General features: G+C 37.9%; 1 protein-coding gene across 1 annotated transcript; it reads left to right on the plus strand.

Annotated features, from left to right (window-relative positions):
* The first annotated feature begins 1657 nt into the window (after positions 1-1657).
* scarb2a (scavenger receptor class B, member 2a) lies at positions 1658-18239 on the plus strand. Its single transcript, XM_062543759.1, has 13 exons — positions 1658-2428; positions 4919-5076; positions 5449-5596; positions 5728-5922; positions 8331-8422; positions 8996-9115; positions 10127-10305; positions 11081-11199; positions 12985-13058; positions 13249-13300; positions 13431-13583; positions 14674-14721; positions 14987-18239. Exons 1-13 carry the CDS (start codon positions 2306-2308, stop codon positions 15110-15112), a joined length of 1587 nt encoding a protein of 528 aa, XP_062399743.1. The 5' UTR covers positions 1658-2305; the 3' UTR covers positions 15113-18239.
* Positions 18240-18784: the final 545 nt, after the last annotated feature.

The raw sequence follows: 18784 nt of genomic DNA on the forward strand, positions 1-18784 counted from the left end.
TGGGTAAGGAGGCAGAACGAGACACCTGTCATACTCGTCATGGGGAGATTCTTCCAAACGGCCCTATCACAACTTTGAACTGACGTCATTGGGGTGGGTTTTGGCCAGCGCAGTTCAACGCAGTTGGTTTTTAAGCAACTGCGCTGGCCAAAACCCACCCCAATGACGTCAGTTTTTTTTCATGCACTGTAATAAATCACAAAGGTGGTGACGGTGTTGCAGGTGATTACACCACGAACCTTGAGGTGTTTTCTGCTATGTGGGTGTGTGTATGTTTTGCATTTGACAGTGAAACTACACTGTGCACAGTTTCTACATCAGCCAAATGTGTGTGAAAATGTGTGCAAACGTAACATTTGCAGTGCCCTATATGGGCAGTTTTATGAAAGTGCATCAATGTCTTTGTTGTGCTAAACCACAAATTAGTTCTTATGGGCTGGGCTGATGTGCTTCCTTGAGACCAGCATAGCCTACTACAATATAATGTGATGTTTAGCACATCAGTTGTCAAATTATTTCATGAAGGTGAATTGGTCCCTGGGAATAAAATTAATCTATTATTTATCAGCCTAGTGGAACTAAGCATATGCACATTTCATGTAGACTAAACCAGGAAATTGACAATGGAAAATATTTCTTTTTTTTTTCATTTTTACAAAACATGACCACACTCCATGTTTTATATGCCATATCTAAAAAACAGTATACAATTGCATGTAATATTGTTGCTTAAGTTTTTTGAGTATTTCCAGCATATTATTGTGTGATTGGTTTGTTGTTACCTTCTGTATGCACCATGCACTTTTGCCATAAATTTGTGGGGCAGTTAACCAAAAAAACTATGGCCTAGATTGTGTTTCACTCTGCAAGGCAACCATGGGTGCTTCGAAAAGCGATAAATAAATAAATGTACTGTTATTATTATTATTATTATTAGATTAGATATAGCCACATAATGTAAACAAAATGAAATGGGCAGGAAGTAAATTCTCATGGAAGCTGAAAGCATTCATTTTTGGCAGAGAACTCTCTTCTTATTATCTATCCATTGGGCCGTGCCCACACGTCACAAAAAGCGCTGAAAAAACCTCTTCACCTTTCAGATTTTTATAAAACATAACATTTTCAACATTAAAATGAACCCTCCTGATAATAACTTCCAGTGACTAGGAATATTTCTAGGCTTAGGCATAGGCTATCTTTTTTTCAACTGAGTTGGTTCTGCAATCATGTCAATGCCATTCAGTAGGCTCATCCCAACAGCTCATGCCTCATTTCAGCAAGAAACCAAGCCTGTAGTTATAAGCAACGATTAACTTTCTCTACCTCATGCCACTTCATCATTACTCACACTGAGTTGAGTGACAATGGTACTGAGCTAGTTATTTTGAAGCTCTGATACTTCAGCTTGAATGTATTTCAGGGATTTTTCATTCCCCCTTTAGTGAAATCCCGCCCTAAAATCAGTCGATCAAATACTGCATCACACTCACCGATGTTTAGCCAATCACAGAGCAATGGGGGTGGTCTTCAGATGGTGGTCCGTGGCAGTCTCAGCCAATAGCACACCGAGTTCATTAAACAAAAGCGATTACGAAAAATGTCGTTGTTGACTGTAATAGCACATTATTCATGTGGCCGGTGTAGTTCCTTAAGGAACCCTACACAAACGGTTTACAACTTTTGCGAAAATGCAGTGAACATTATTCTTCCATGTAATTAATTTGAGGCTCCTCTGTTATCACCACCCTTGTATTAATGCTGGCATACTATTTGCATTAGTGTGGCTGTTGAAGTGTACGTAATCCCGGTAACTAGCCTGGTTTCTGCCGAACTTCATCAGCATAGTTCGAAGCAAACAAACAAAAAAACCAAACCAGATAGCTTTCTCTTTAATGCAATATGTGAACCTATTGATGGAACACACCCACTCCCTCAGTCACCCAAACGTCTCTGCTCGCATGACCGACTTCATTTAAATTAGTAGGGAGGGAGCAAAGGTGTTCCTCCATCCACTGCACTATCAGCTGGCTTTCTCACAGCTGCTGCTGAAACCACCGAAGAAGCATGTTGTGACTGTGAAGACTTGAGGAAGACAACACATTTTTAGCAGAAGAAAGAACAAGGTGGTACACGGTTAAAGGATCAGTCGACCAGTACAGTTACTTTGCTGAGAGAAGGCAGAAAAAACGACGAATTCAAGAGGAAGTTGTAACGTTAGTAAGCTACTCTCAGCCGTAGAAATAGTATTAGTTTACTGGGCATAATTTGCGTCAACGTTACTGTTATTCATATTCTTATCAACATGACGAGAAGATCGTGTGCCATCTATGTTACGGGAATTGTCTGCGCTCATCTATTAATTCTTGGGATCGCGCTGCTTGTGGCTCAAGTCTTCCAAACGATGATCCACAGTCGTTTGAAAAAGGTATGATGCTCCTTATGTTAAAGCGAATTAATTTCTTAGCTGAAAGTAAAGTAACGTTACAATTCAAGTAACCTCCTCAACGGTTAGCGGTAAACCCTTATGCCAAGCATAGCTGGACGAGCTTCTCCACTCAATGTCAGTTAACGTTAATGCGGAAATTACTGTTAAAGGTTCCAACGAATCTGTAGTTCTGGGTGTAACTTAACGCAAGGAAATGTCTAACGTCAACGTTATTTCAAAAGCAGAATTTTGCCAAAACCTTTAATAAATACCAATGTTAACTAAGGAAGGACGGTTGTATGGACGATTAACTATATTGTCGAACAGTAACGTTATACCACGTGTATGAGCTAGATACGTAAACGTTAAGTGACTGCTTTAATATACAAACCCGGTTCTATCGTGAGTTAAGGTTGGGTTTTTAATATTAACCTCGAAGTAACTAGTACTTCGTCTGTCGTCTTATCTGTGTTAACGTTAGCTGCTCCATGTTTAATGTTACTCCTAGGCTACTAGTCCAGTTCGAAGGAAGTTGAGGTTGGGAGGTGTCTCGGAGAATGCGTAGGGGGAAGGGTCTTCTTACTGCTAAAGAATGGGAGCTACCTTCCTCTGAAATACTTGGAATTTTATTGCCTGAAATACTTGGAACTTTTTATTTGTGGCTGGCACCGACTCAAAATAGGAACCTCCTAATACTGTTTGAGAGGTTAAATTGAGCCTCCGAGTTCAGATACACTAAAGTAGGAAGTTGCTCTCTTTAAAAGCAAGGTCGAAAATACAAATGCAGGACTGGCCGCCTTTACACGATACACAGACTCGTAGACATTGGTTATGTGGACTATGATTGAAAAATACGAGAGTTATTTGCCACCAAAGAGGTCATACCGTTGTCATACAACATTTCATATGACTCCCGGGCATGTATTTCGGTCTTACAAGCGGTTAGGCCCATCGCTGAGCTTGAGGGCTCATTGAACATGTACTGCAGTGCTGTTGACCATACATGTCTATGTGATCTTGGTATGTTTATTCAGATTCGTATGGAGTATTTGCAAATAATTTAAGTCTTGATTGGTGCATCAAAACACCTCTACAATGAGAGCTAACTGAAGGCCATCTCAGTTAAAGGTGTGTGTGTGTGTGTGTGTGTGTGTGTGTGTGTGTGTGTGTGTGTGTAGCTTGAAGGCTTACCTTATTCATCACACCATGCTCATGTCAAATTGAGCTGTACTTATTTATGAAGCATTTAATATTCAATTGTAACATTTCAACCACACTGTGCGTGAAACAGCAGCAGGACTGCAAAATCTGATGTTCTTTTGGGCGTTCTACAGAGTGATCTATTTATTTTGAATGAGAGTGCCCATCCTAATATGATATTTTTCTTTAAAAAATAAATAAATATGTGTTTATGCTTTTAGCTGCCAATGTGTCCAAAACAATTTGCATAGACCAATTGCAGGGACTCCGGGTTAAGTGCCTTTCTCAAGGTTACAAGTGGGAACTGGGAATGGAATCGACAATGGCTACTGCTTGCTAGCCCAGTTCCTTAACCACTATGCTACCACCACTGGATTTATCTTCATGCTCTTGAAATTCCTCTCACAGTCCTTACACCATCGATAAAGTTATTTAACATAACAGAGCAACTGGTAGTCATGTGAATTGTATGTAGTGTGGTTGTTTTACAGTCCTAGCTCTGTAAATGGGGAAACAAAGGGGCTTGGACTGACATAGCTAATCAGAACGTAGTTTGAGGAGCATGGTAGGGGTTAATTTGATTAGTTTTCATGCTGAAATATCATCAACCTTTTGTCTGAATTGCTGACGGTACCTTTTAATAGGCCTAAATGTTTTGTAACACAATGACATTTTTTTAGTAAATGCACTTAGTTTTTCACAGCTCAAGGACAGTGCACACAACTTCTAAAAACAGCATAGACAACTTCTAAACTGACAACTTCTGTCCATTTATTAATCTCCCACTCTAAAAAAGTAAAAGATTCTTGAACACTACGCGACTAGGAAGCTATCGAATTTTAGATTTGAGTGGGAAACCTGATTTTATTTGTAGCACACTTAACATTCACAGGGAATCTTGGAGTACTAAAGGATACAAATAAAATACTTAATACAGATCTGAATAAACTTACCAAAAGACATTTAGACATTAATACTCAACCATGTGTACTCAACAAATAGCACTGCAATAAGTGTTTTACTGTTCCTTGTTAAAAACAAGCCCTTAAGAATAAGCATTCATTGATCATATCTTAACCGGAGTAACATATTTTTGCTTACATTGATTTCCCCTTGTAGAGTATAATGAAGCAAAGATTGTAGAGACAACTTTGTAACTTAAGATGCCTCGAAATTAAATTAAATGGATGTTTTGCATGCATATAGTCCTGTGTTTTAACAAGGAAACTTTAACCGTTATGTGTCTTGACCTGTTTTTTTGTGTGTGTGTGTGTTTGTGTGTCCCCGCAGGAGATGACTTTGACAGAAAACAGTCGAGTATTAGATTCTTGGATCAACCCACCTCCTCCAGTATACATGCAGTATTATTTCTTCAATGTCTCCAATCCTGATGTTGTTGTAGCGGGTGGAAAGCCTTCAGTTACTCAAATAGGGCCATACACTTACAGGTAGGGGTATTTTTAATTTTTAATAAAAAAAAAGCTTTATGAAAATGTAGTGACATACTGAGTTGAAATATAATGTAATGGTATACAACATTTTGCCTGCTTGTGGGTTCCAAGGATGGCAGTTCCAAGGAAATCCCTTTGCATTGTTTGTCCTTCAGAATTACCACTCATCTTTGTTGTGACTGCCAAGAACATCAAGATTGTAATCAAGGTTTCAGTGTAAAACATTAGCACACTGTCAAGGACGTTGATGTTGTTGAAACATAAACAACAAAAGCCATTCCGTTCATGACCTCAACAGAATTTATGACTTGATGGTGTTGGAAGTGTGTAGCCTATTCCCTTTCACAAATATTGGTCGTACTCTTTCAGGGAATATCGACCACGGGAAAATGTGTCTTTTCTGGAGAATGGCACAAAGATTTTTGCCTTGAATCCAAAAAGCTTTGTGTTTTTGCGGAATATGTCTGTGGGCGATCCTGAGATTGACCTCTTGACAACAGTCTACATTCCTGTTGTGGTGAGTGTGCATTTGTATCTAGTGTGATTCAGTTCTCTACAGTCTGTTTTGGACATGACCGGTTCCTATGCCTAATGACCTTTCTGCTGAAACTCCCTGCTCAGCCTCCTTGTCTTTCTCATGTCTTGTAGGCTGTAATGAACGAGCTGAACTCCTACCCATTTGTCCTTCGCACTATGGTGTCCTTCTGGATGCATTCCCAGGGCCTCGACCTCTTCATGACCCGTACAGTTCATGAGATTCTTTGGGGTTTCAAGGACCCTCTTATGTCGAAGTTACACTCCTTGAAACCCGAAGTTGATGAATATTTTGGACTCATGTATAAGGTGAGCATCTGTATTACATTTTGACTAAATTGTGGTCTTTGCCCCTTCATGACTTTGAATATATGTGAAACATGTCTCACATAAGTGCTCACTTGTGAGTAGAAATTTGTGAGTATGCTGAATGAAGAACTTGGGAGTAGTGCTGAATTAAGTGAACACATAGACTCATCTTTGAAGTCAAAATGAACATGTGTGGGGCTTTCCTGCAGAAATCAGAATTCCCTTTTAAAATGTTGGCAGATATTCCGTCCGATGAAAGTGTGGTATGAAAGTCCAAGGGTGCATATGGAGTATATATCCCAGCATAGGAAGGGCCCCTGGAATGTGAGCAGTGTTCTTGAGTCATTTGCTCACGCCTGTTGATCCACAAGCCATATTAATTCAGATACATCTTGAAACAAACTTTCGTTACATTGGATGGGTACAATGATTGAAGAGTATTTCAGCTATTCCTAAAAGGTTCTACCCTCTCTTTTATATTGAAACTATTTTGTATTCTGTGAAGTGGTGTTGTTTTTACTAGTCAAAATGCATTGTCATCTCCACTTTTTGACTGTCTTTTTTACTTTTTGCATGTGTTTCCTCTTTTACACTTTTCCATTACTCACTCTGTTCTCATTTCCTTATTGTATTTAAACATTTGAAAGTTCAACAATTTAACATTATCACCAATAGTGATGCTTAATCCATAATCAAGCAGGTATATATATTTCTTTAAATATCACTTATTTTTTTAGATATGTGAGGGACCCCTGAGATCATATTAGGAGAGACTGGCATTGAACAATGAATGTATTACATATGGAAATGACTAGGTTATTCCATTCATTTAAATGAAATTACAAATACAGTAATTTCCCCATGTATTAGTCACATCGTGTTTAAGTCAACTCGAGGCACTTTTATTTATATGGCACATTTTTGTATGGATAGAGTGCAACTGAAAGTGCTCCACATACAAGATATTGACACGCAGATGCCGGACGGAGCGGTGTAGTTGCCAGTGTACCTGTGACTCCAAGATATACAAGACAGACAACAATTAACAAACAAAAAATAGATAAAATAAATTAATAAATTCTCTTGCTTGGTCGTGGTTGTGTGATTGGTCTCGTTTGAGTCGAAGCGCTGTGTTGTCAGATGTGGTGGCTGAGTGTTGTGGGCCAGGGTTTTAACGTGGCATTATCAGCAGCTCGACGTATGTCATCCACAAAGCATCTGGGGTCGAAGGCAGGATCTCGCTGTGTTGTTGGTTACTGTGATGGATGAGCACCATGCAAGACAGGTCATAGTGCAGCTGACCTGGTAATCCCAGCTCGTGGCATTAGTCCAGCCAGTGGCAGCAAGAGGGAAGGCCAGTAACAGCCAGTAACATAAGCAGTGCAGACCAGTCACCAGATGCCAGAACAAAAACAAGTTAGAAGTAGAAGCAACATAATGGTGTTTTATACAAATTAAAAATTACAACCTTGTATTGACTGGACCTGTGTGTACCGCAGTCTCTAGTAGCCAAATGAATCCAGTCAGAAGGAGGAATGAAGAAAAAGGCATTCCTGTATTAACCTAATAGCTGAGGAAATTTAGCAAAATCAATGTAGAAACCTTGGTTAATAATAGACAGGAAATTCTGTTAATTGTTATGTTATATTAGGTTTGAGTGCTTGGTTTATGGTTATCCACCTCATTCCTTAACCCGGAAATATGTATCGTTGCGATGGTTACGATACTGTTTTCAACTTCCGTTCATTCTGTTAACATGTGCGTTCTCCATAGCTAACTAGATTATGCCTCAACTTAGATTTCTTTCGAAATATTGACAATTCTGCCCTCAGCATGTATATACTACATCATATATAACCGATATAAAATAGAAAAGTGGGCCCCGGCAGTGGCGCAACTGGCTGGGGCACCTGCACCGTACGCCGGCGACCCGGGTTCGATTCCCGCCCCGTGGTCCTTTCCGGATCCCACCCCGACTCTCTCTCCCACTCACTTCCTGTCATTCTCTCTACTGTCCTGTCCATTAAAGGCATAAAAAGCCCAAAAAAATAATCTTAAAAAAAAAAAAAAAATAGAAAAGTGTACTTTTATATGCGTTATGATATGTTAAGCACCGTAAACCGTCACGTTAAAACAGATACAATGCAGCTTCGCCGGAAATAGAAAACCGTCTCGGTGTCATGGCGACCCCCATTGTTGGGCTGCGGAATATCGTGGATACCATAGGTGGTCCCAAATTTTGCCTCACTAATCATTAGGGAATTTAGGAATTTAGAGTGCCAGGGCACAGTGCTGAAAAGTCAAAGGGATTTTTGTGTTTTGATTTTCCTTTACCCCTTTTATGTTTGTTATTAACATGCAATGAATATTCATAGTAAAGTCTTTTTTCTTTTTTTTTACTATGACAGAAAAATGGAACCCATGAAGGTGAATTTGTCTTCAATACCGGTGAAGAGAATTACCTGGACTACGGCAAGATTGACACATGGAATGGATTGCGGTAAATATATGAAGGACTAGTTTTGTTACTGTTTGGTTTGGTTTGTAGACTAAGCCACACACATCCCATTATAAAGACCCATTCACACCAAGAATGATAACTATAACTATGAGGGCAAAAAAGGTATAGCTCTAGCTAATATGAAAGATGACACACATGTAAAATGTAACTATAAGAACTATCTATTTGATACATATTCACTTTAATTGGTTAAAGGTGAATTCATGCAATATACTTTTGGGATAACATAATTGGTTAAGGATTTGTGTTATTCCTTCAAGCAGTTTTCTTTAGTGTCATTTTATAAATGACAATATCCCATACAGGGATTAAGAACATTGCAAACTGAACCCTGCAGTGCCCGGTGCTTGGAGCACCTTGTGAAAATTGAGTTCTTCATTATGCCACACCACTTCTGCAACACTTGCTATGATGTATAGCAATTATTTACTTTACATAATGTCATATTTCAAACCATTACTATGCCTAAATGCAAACAGACATATTTGCATCATAATTCATGTATGAAAAATCTGTTGACAATTTTTTTTTTTTTGTGCTCGTTTCCTGCAGACAAATGTCATGGTGGTCATCAAATCAGAGTAACATGATCAACGGAACAGATGGCAGTGTGTTCCACCCTCTTCTATCCAGAGATGAACTACTGTATATTTTTGCAGCTGACTTGTGCCGGTACGTTCTATATCTTATCTCCTCTATATCGCTTTGCATGGTTTCATTATGTTGTTATTCACACTCGATCGGTTGTGACTAATTTGTGTACTTTTAGTCATGTTTGCTTAAACTTAGGGCCCTTTGTGTTTCAGTGAAACACAAAGTACAAAGTCTGTCAGCAAGTAAAGTTCTCGTGAACTATAGCTATCCTGGCTTAAGGGAGCATTGAGCTGACTCATAAATGTTTGCCCTTCAGTGTCATGCCCATGGTGCTGATATATTGATTTAGCCTAGTTAAATGAGCCTTAGTTATACTTTGGACGTTTACACTTTGGGATCTTATATGAATGATGAGGAAAGTGCAAACATCCAGTAATTGCCCAGGTTTGTATTTGGTTGAACTGAACACACCCAGTTCTTCCTATAAATCTGGCAATATTAAGATGGCATTAACCCCCCCCCCCCCCCAAGCTGAAGCTGTACTTCTATGGCAAAATGTAACTGAACTAGATTTCTGTTAACAAACTGCAGAAAACCTCCAAAGACTAGACCTACCTCACCGTATAATTTTCAGTGTTCAGGCAATAACAGCCCCAATGTGTTTAGCTTGAATCAGTTCTAGACTCCAGGAGAATAAAATTAGTGTCACCCTGCTGGACTACAGTGTAGAAACTGTCATACCAACTCAGATTATATTTTGTTTTCCAATAACTATTTATACTATATATATATATATATATATATATATATATATATATATATATATATATATTGTGGTACTTTATTGATGATCTCCACTAATGAGGACCCCCGCAATTGCTCACAAACTGTAGAATACTGTGAAAATATTTTAGGCATTTGAAAAACAAAGCCTTTTTCTGCTTTATTGAAATATCATATGAAAAAGTCCACTGTTCTTTTTGAAAATGTTGATATGTGCACTTTGTATGTTGTTAACTAAGAAAAAGGTATTCATATGTCAAATTCAAGCTCTCACTGATATGGCTTCCTTACAATCTTCAAAAACAGATCTATTCATCTTGGGTATGTGAACGATGAGGTTGTAAAGGGCATTCCTGCTTACCGCTTTGCTCCGCCTTCTGATGTCCTGGAGAGTCCAGACAACAATCCTGCCAATGCTGGCTTTTGTGTCCCTGCTGGTGATTGCCTGGGCAAAGGTGTACTCAAAGTCAGCGTCTGCCGGGAAGGTAAAAAAGACCCCTCACTGACCCTCTTAATACACCTCAGATATAACCTGCTGTCTCTTGGCTTTAAGAACTTAAAAAGGCAACTAATTTTAAACTCTGTAAATCACTGGTGCTAGTGAGCATAATGTCAGGAATTGTTACAGGGAGGCTACACTTGGCACGTACCTGCAGGGTACAGTTTTCCTGTCTGCTGCAACAATTAGCTTCCACTATGATTGATCAATCGAACTAGCCACACCAGATGTTGTAGCGGTGCGGACGTTAAAACGCAAACGGAATGCTTCAGTTATACGTGCCAGGTTCAGTAATAGTTCACCCTTTATGTGAAGGTTTTGAAGTAAGCAACACAACGGAGATTTCACATTCTGTGAAGACTGGTAATGTTTTCTTTGTGATGCTTAGATCAGTTTGATTAATTAGATGAAATATATTTAGTGTTTAACATACTATGAAAGACACAGAATTATCTACAACTGTTTACACTGCTAAATTGCTGTGGTTTAATCATGACCCAATTCCACTTTTACCTAAATCATGGTAATGCAAAAGTTAGGGTGCAACATGTCAGCTTGCTTTGACCTTTGCCATTAACAGTGTCGGTGTTTAAAGGCCAATTACATAAACAAATCATGGGCCAGTTTATTAATAGGTGCAGGCTTCACTTAAACAGATCTAGACAAATGTTTTTTTTTTTTCTCAAAACTTCAATGATGACTAAACCAGCTATTTAATACAGGCTGTATTACATTTTTATGCATTGCTTTTTGTGTTTCAGGTGCTCCAATAGTTGTCTCCTTCCCACATTTCTATCAGGCTGAATCCAAGTATATAGATGCCATTGATGGGATGAACCCAAACAAGGAAGAGCATGAAACCTATTTGGACCTGAATCCGGTAGGTTAGGTCTGATTTACTAGATGACTGATTGTACATATAATGTTGCAGAAAGGCAAATCTGGAGTTTTCGTCACAGAGATGAACATTTGTGAGGCACATAACACATGGAAAGAGCATGGAGGAGTGCTTGATACTATCAAGCACCGTGATAGAAATGTAGTGTCAATCATAATAATCTAAAAATCAAGAAAATTTGCCAATTTTCCTGAAGCTCCTCCTTTTGTCCCTCAAACAAATGGTGGCTCTGGTGGTGTGTACATTTACAGTTATTAATTTAGCAGACACGGTTGTCCAAAGTCAAAGTGCCTTACACATGTTAACTTTATTACAAGGGATTACATTGTCCCCGGAGCAACTTGGGGTGCTCAAGGGCACAACAGTGGAAGCAGGGAATTAAACCCACAACTTTCAGCCAGCTACACGCTAGCCCTTATCCACTCCTTAGTCACTAAACTACCACACACACATATATAGCTAAATATTAGTCGCAGGTGCGCAATAATTATCTAAAAAAATCTAATTATCTGACAGCCACCAGCAGACCAAGTTAAGCAAAGGATTAATGGAAAATTAAGTGGCTGTTTTCTTGCTGATCTGTACTGGAAAATCAACTGTTAACGCTCAAATAAAGCAGGCTCTCTAAAAAAGACTGAGCATTCTGATGCAACATGGTAACGTTAATTTTAAGGCTATGTTAACGTGACTAGAATTGCAATACATTTCACTGGTAGCCTGAAGACATGGCTCTGATTAAACAGCTACATATATTTGGCAGTTCACATATGATAGTCTCAAGATTAGATTGGTTATAAACTTGCTGTGGAGTTAACTTGTGTTGATGTGTAAAACACCAGGGTTAGCATGCTAATCGTTTCTTGAAATAAACTGCGTCACTTAAATCACGGTAGGCCACACCAATAACTTTATATTGATGATGTTGAAAGCAGCATAGATGAGTAGACAATAGAAACTGCAAATGTTAACATGCTGCGGTTTGTAGCCTGTGACTTGTGTGTGATTTGTGGTGTCATGCTTGGCTGCGCTGAGACTAATTGTAAGCCTGAAGTCGATGCCCTACTGGCGGTACACCTTGACATTTCATGAGTGTCTGCCTGTTCTCCCTGTCAAAACAAGTACTGTAAATAACCAAATTTAATTTTTAAACGCTGGTTCTCTGGTTTTCCCTACGTTAAGTTTATCATTACCACTGCAAAAGGTTGTGTGACCTTAGCAACAGTAACTAAGGGAGCAGGAACAACTGCTCAGAAGCAGAAAAGTCCATTGTCTGGAATTGCTTGGGTGCTGGTGAAATTTGTACCAGTAGTTTGAAGTTAAAACAAAGAGGGTCATCACTGTTGGGCAACATCATGCCATACCCTGTGAATGGTACTTGACTGGAGCCAGTTTCATCCTGCTACAGGACAATGACCTAAAGCACTGCTTCAAATTACGCAATGACCTATGATGATCTATTTAGGGAAGAAGCGGTCAGCTGGTATTCTTTCAGTAATGGTTTAGTCAGCATAGTCACATGATCTCAACCCTATTGCCCAACCCTCAACAATTGTACAATCAGTCCTTCAGGACTATATCTTTTTTTTCAACTTTTAATTGGTGCATATATAGGATTTAACAAAGCTTCTGGCATAAAATGTGTGGCAATCATTATTATTTACTTCGTCTTGTATTCAAAATAATAGCATAACCACATTTTGATAGATAACTATCCAAATAAACAATGAGCGATTAGTGCATGTAATCTAATCATATATTTTCCTCCAGACAACAGGTCTGCCTATTCGTGCCTGCAAGAGAGCCCAGTTGAACATAATTCTGAAGAGAGTGAGCGGATTTCCGTAAGTGATCATAAAAATCACACTCAGATACACTTACAGTGATATCCAAATGTAAATTCTTTGTTTTGCTTTAATAGCCTTGCATTTTAACTACATTAGATTAGATTAGATTATGTTATATTAGATTCAACTTTGTCAATGTGCGGAGAATAAGTACAGAGAAGTAAAAAATATTTCCTTCTATTTTCAGCCAAACAAAACATCTCAATGGCACCATTTTCCCCATCATGTATGTAAATGAGGTAAGACATACCCTTTGTACATTAAGTAATTGATACCTAGTGACATGAGAAGTTATTGAAACCATTATTGACATATTTCAAACAGCGTAATAATTCCTAAACCTACCTGTAATTGTTGTTGTGTCTCCAGACTGCAACAATTGATGATGAATCTGCAGCCCAGATGAGGACACTGCTGCTCATTGTCACATTGGTGTCCAATTTCCCCCTCATCATTGTTGGAATGGGTGCTATCCTTCTATTAGTCCTCATCTTCCTAGTGTGTCGCTCTCGCCAGAGGAAGGTGAGTTAGGAAGATTGTTTTATAGAAATAAAGGATCTTAATTTTTGTTGTGAATAAATGCCATCATAACACTGTATATGACACTGTGAGCATTAGTTTGATAGTGAACGGCTGGCAGAAATGGGTCAATATGCCTAGGCTAGGCTGGTAATCTTAATCAGTCATAAATTATGCTTTACACAGGCATATGTTTTGGATTGAGGCATAGCATGTTTTTTGATGACTGGGAACATTTGCTAATTACAAACCACAGGGTTCCCACCGTCACGGAAAGTGCAGTAAAGTTTTCCTTTGAAAATTTTGGGAAAAGTCATGGAAGAAGATTTAGTTGTATGTATGTCTAATGAAATTCGTTATGTTATTGTACTTTTCTGCGGATGCTGCTGCATTGGGAGAATTTCTGGAGCGTGATGGCCTAAGTAGCCTATAAGAAAATTCATTTAAATTCCATTTAAATCCCCAACCAGTGGTGTATGCAATTTTGTGTACTAGCAGGTTGTGAAAGGTCATGGACATTTAATTAAGGATCCTTGAAGTCATTGAAAAGTTTTGAAATGTTGCTCAAGAACTGCTGCTCACCACCACCTGATTTATCTATCGGGCGTTCCCTTTGTGAAAGAGTGGTGAATCATACCCATATGTTTCTTAATTAGCATGGTGAAAGCAGATGTAAGCCTGTGTTATTGTTTTGCAATTCATCGGCCTCCGATATCCTACCTAGAATATAACACATCCTGTAGGCTTTAAAATTCAAAAAGATATATATTTCTTTTAAAAGGTAAAACTCCTTAAAAGTCTTAGCATCTTGAAGAGGGATTCTAGTTCTGTGTGTCCCAAACTGTGTGCCGTGGCATGTTCTGCAGGGGAAAAAAATGTTCTCCAGGTGGCAAAATGCTGATTTAGCTATGGCTGTGATTACTGAAACTAAGGTCCCTATCCATGAATAAATGAGGACTTGTGTACCTGAATGCATGTAACATTTTATCAAAATGTAGAAACACTTTTAATAACTAACTGAAAAGGTGGCTATGTAGTTGAATGTGCACAGAGTTATGTTTTTAATTCAATACTTTTTTCCGTTCCTATTCAGAGTGAAGTAAAGCGTATTGATTTTTCTGAAGCTTTTCATTCTTTTGCTGTAAGTCTTATTTTTCCCATTTTGTTCATTTTCATTACTTGCCTTGAATTACAATTTTAAAATGATAATGTTTTGGTATGAGAAGAGATTCAGACAATACAGTGATTTTGATCCTTTTCTTTCTTCTTATTTTGTTTGATCACTGAGTTGTTTTTGGCACCATATCTGTAAAGACTGCGCTTATTTAAATAGTGTTTTATATATCCATGTTGCCATCTTTGTACTGTAAACTTGACTTCTTTTTCATGCATTGTCTCTCCTACAGACGGCCAAAGATGAAACTGCTTATACTCAAGTCAGTGATAAGCCAGATGACTCCTCTGAAAACCGCCAACCAATGAGGAACGGCTCCTACATCGCCATGTCACCTGTGGAGGCACAAAAGTGTTGAGGTTTTGAGGGATTCTGACCAATGAGCCTTTGCTTCCAGGGGTGCTTTCTTTATTATTTCTATTCTCCTCAGTGCGCTTAATTTTGAGCTTGTCTGAAAACATGACGACATCATTCCAAGTATTTACTTGGGACATATTTTTGATTTACCCTCTCATTTCAAGGTTTTCAGTGGCATCTTGATTCTATTTACCATACGTAAAAAGTCCCAAATTAAACTGTGTCAGTGTTAAAAAGTTACAGTAGCCTGTCCACAGACTGCGTTGGCCATGCACAATGGGGTATAGTACTTTCTCAGAAAATGTGCGATGTGCTCAATGATCAATACCATCTGTGTGTTTTCTTAGTAGAGGCCAAAGAACTCTTGTGGGTCATGAGGTAAATAGAGAAAAGGTTACATTCTTTGGCCACAGTCAGATAAGCAAACATGACTGAAAAATCCTATTATAAGTTAGCACTATGACTTTGGTGTATCTTCACACTACTGTATCCAGATTTGCTGAGAGATCAGAGCATTGTTCATATGCAGTCCTTTTTTACTGTAGGAGAATTAATCCACTGAAGGCTAAACCATCTAACTTTTTGCATAAGTCGGGGATTGGGACACCATCTAGTCATGGCATTGTGTTGGTATGCGTGTGCATGCGTATGTGTGTCCTTTTGCCAATTGCACTGGCAGACCAAGAACCACTTAAATGTAGCACTACTGACCTAAATATTTCACTAGCCTTTTTTATTTCTCTTTTTACAAGTGCTTTTACAAAACAATGATGCCATTGCCTGGACACAGTAACCCATTTGTTCTCCATCATGATGAAATGATATCCTTGTTAGAGACAGACAGGCACTCTATAAGGTTACCTTTAATATGTCAGAGGCATGATCCTGGAATCATGATGTATTTGTAAACTTCTTTCACAATGAAAAATGGGATATTTGTTCAGAACGTACAAGCAAGACTTGGAAAGATATTATCTGCCTTATGTCTCCTGCATGGCAATAACATATAACATCAAGTGGACAGCCAGACTGTATCCAAACCCATCCAGAGAAGAGCCATATTGATGTTTTTGTGTGAATGTGTGTATATGTGTGGTTCATTCTTTCACCATAGATTTTGAATTTGTAATAGAAGAACTTGAAAGCACAATAGAACTCCATTGGTGTGGGGTCCACGTGGCCAGGTGTTTACAATGTCTTAACTCTACACTGTTTTAGGGAATAAGCATGCACATTATCAAATGAAAGTGGTATGAAATGGGATAATTCAATATTCTGTTTCATTCCTAATCTCTGAAGTACATTTGACCACCTGGCCAATATTTCTTATAATTGTAAAATAGTCAACTGGAAAATTGGTTTATTTCCCACTTCTTTCTCATAATTTTGATTTGTGCATTTCATGGTCTCGTATCATTTCATCTTCATGCTCATGTTTCAGGTGTAATTTCACAATTTATGAATGGCTCTTCAATGTATCATTCCTTTACTTTAGTGATCCTTATACTATTTTGCTGCTAATGAAAATGTTCATGCTTTTCTTTGGGCTGGGAACTAATCTTCATTAGAAATCAGCTGAAAAGCTACAAACTTACTGCACTGGACCAGATTTTTTGTAAATCGGTGATGAGAACAAAGTTCGCATGCCCTTTGCTTTATTTGATCATCTCCGTCAGTCACGTGCATATTAACATGTATACCGTAACTTTTTTTATAAACACCGATTTCATTGTTACATTTTTTTTTAATTATTATTTCTGTGGTATACATTTTGACAAGTATTGAAGTGTTAGAACTGGAACATTATATGTGTTTATTGAGACAAAATTCTGTTGAAAACAAAGGGAAGTAGTCTGAGTGTTGGTGCAGCTATGGATTGTTATTTGGGATACCTGTCAGCCTTTTGGCCTCTGTTGCCCTGTATTCTGCAGTGTTGTGTGCAACAGTCAGTGCTAGGAATAGCCTGAATGATGAGCCTAAAGGAGATTGTAGTTGCTGGATATGGTGGTGCACCAAGGTGCAGATGCTGTAAGACACTTTGTGACTTGAACCTTTAGACCTTAACATTGAAGCATGTGAAAGAATTCCAAACATGCTCGCTGGACCATGGCATACTACTTTTTAGTAGTTCTTGTTCATTCACACCCCAGCACATTTGACCAAAGATATCCTGACAGACCAGTCTCAATGTTGTTACTTAATGTAACTATGCCTCCATTTTTACACCTGGTTAAATGGAGGCAAAATATGAACAGTATTAATGATATGCTAAGATTACAGTGCAAGTTCTAAAATTGATGCCACTCAGTTCAGTTCAAATTTGTGTAAATTATTGTGTTGCCAATGTGATAAAACACTCAGTATTATATATTGACAGCAATATCAAAATTATTTTCAAGACAAACATGTTTTATGCTAAACCTTACCCTTAGTTGTGATCATTTCAATGTTTTTCATTATTTTATATACCTGCATTTTTGTAAACTCAGCATTGTGATAGTGTGTTTTGTTTTATGTTGTTTTGTTTTCTTGAAGGCCAGATATCTTGCTGTGCAAAAATCAGTGTGAGTAGAGAGAAACAGAATGCCTTGCCATATATAAGTATGTGTGATGACCTTTGTTCATCACAACTGCAAGTTTGCTCAAGTGTGTCAGACTGGTGTGGTTGTCAATGGATGGCTGAATGTCTTTGAGGAAGACTATTAGGGATTGCTGAAGTGTAATGATTTGGGATGCATAAATATTGCAATCTAACCTTCTGCTTAGATGAATGAAGCCTGCCAATCAGGGATGTACTCTTGGTGCCATATCCTTGTTTACTTAATCTGCTTTTTTCCCAGTAACACTATGGTATTAATAATGTAGCATTTGGATTTCTTTCATTTTGACACTCTGGTCCATCAAAGTTTCACCTAAAAGTCCTGTAAATTGGTTAAGATTTTTTTGTTGCCTGCAATGAAGTTTTTGCTGCTGAAAATGACAATCTTAATGTCATGATAGGTGCAAAATCATTTCAAAATGATATCCATTCTTACTTTTGATAAATTACACTGCACAAATGTTTATACAATGCTTTTGTAAACATTTTTAGTGTTATTTGCAAAAAATAAATAAATAAAACTACCAAATTGTCTTTTTTTTAAGAAAAACACTGTTAAAAACATTTTTGTTAAATATAACATGTTTTCTGATATACATGCAAATTAGATATGTGCTAAATTAGCACCATAGAATACCGAATGTAAAGGCTTAATGCACTGGATAGTGGAAATTGTAGCCTACACTGAACCTAGATTTTATTTAGTGTTGTTTTTCATCAGAATCTTGCCAATTGTATGGCAAAAAGTAAAAACATTGAGTAATTGGCAAATTATGAAATTTACCAATAAATATTACATTTGAAGACTTCCGTTTTCCCGAATATGGGTATTTGACTTGAGAAAATAATAGTTTGTTGAAGCAGCTGATTATCTAAATGACTTTGACACCCCTGATGTCATGTAAACTAGCAAGAGACCAAAATCACTCTTGTACCAGGTTGTGAGTAGCCTATATCTATGTTGGAAAGTAAAAATAAAATAAAATAAATAAATAACTACGGATCTTTGGGATGTTTTGGGAGAAAATAATGTAGTAATCCTAATCCTACAGGAAAAGTAATTGTATTACTTTT

Source organism: Sardina pilchardus, chromosome 8 (genome assembly GCF_963854185.1).
Source record: "Sardina pilchardus chromosome 8, fSarPil1.1, whole genome shotgun sequence".
Lineage (NCBI taxonomy): Eukaryota > Metazoa > Chordata > Actinopteri > Clupeiformes > Clupeidae > Sardina > Sardina pilchardus.

Bases quoted from the DNA above. Each gene is read 5' to 3' on its own strand.
- scarb2a (XM_062543759.1), top strand. From the start codon at position 2,306: ATGACGAGAAGATCGTGTGCCATCTATGTTACGGGAATTGTCTGCGCT. The intron at 2,429-4,918 runs GTATGATGCTCC...GTGTCCCCGCAG, and splicing joins TCCACAGTCGTTTGAAAAAG to GAGATGACTTTGACAGAAAA. The intron at 13,301-13,430 runs GTAAGACATACC...TTGTGTCTCCAG, and splicing joins CCATCATGTATGTAAATGAG to ACTGCAACAATTGATGATGA.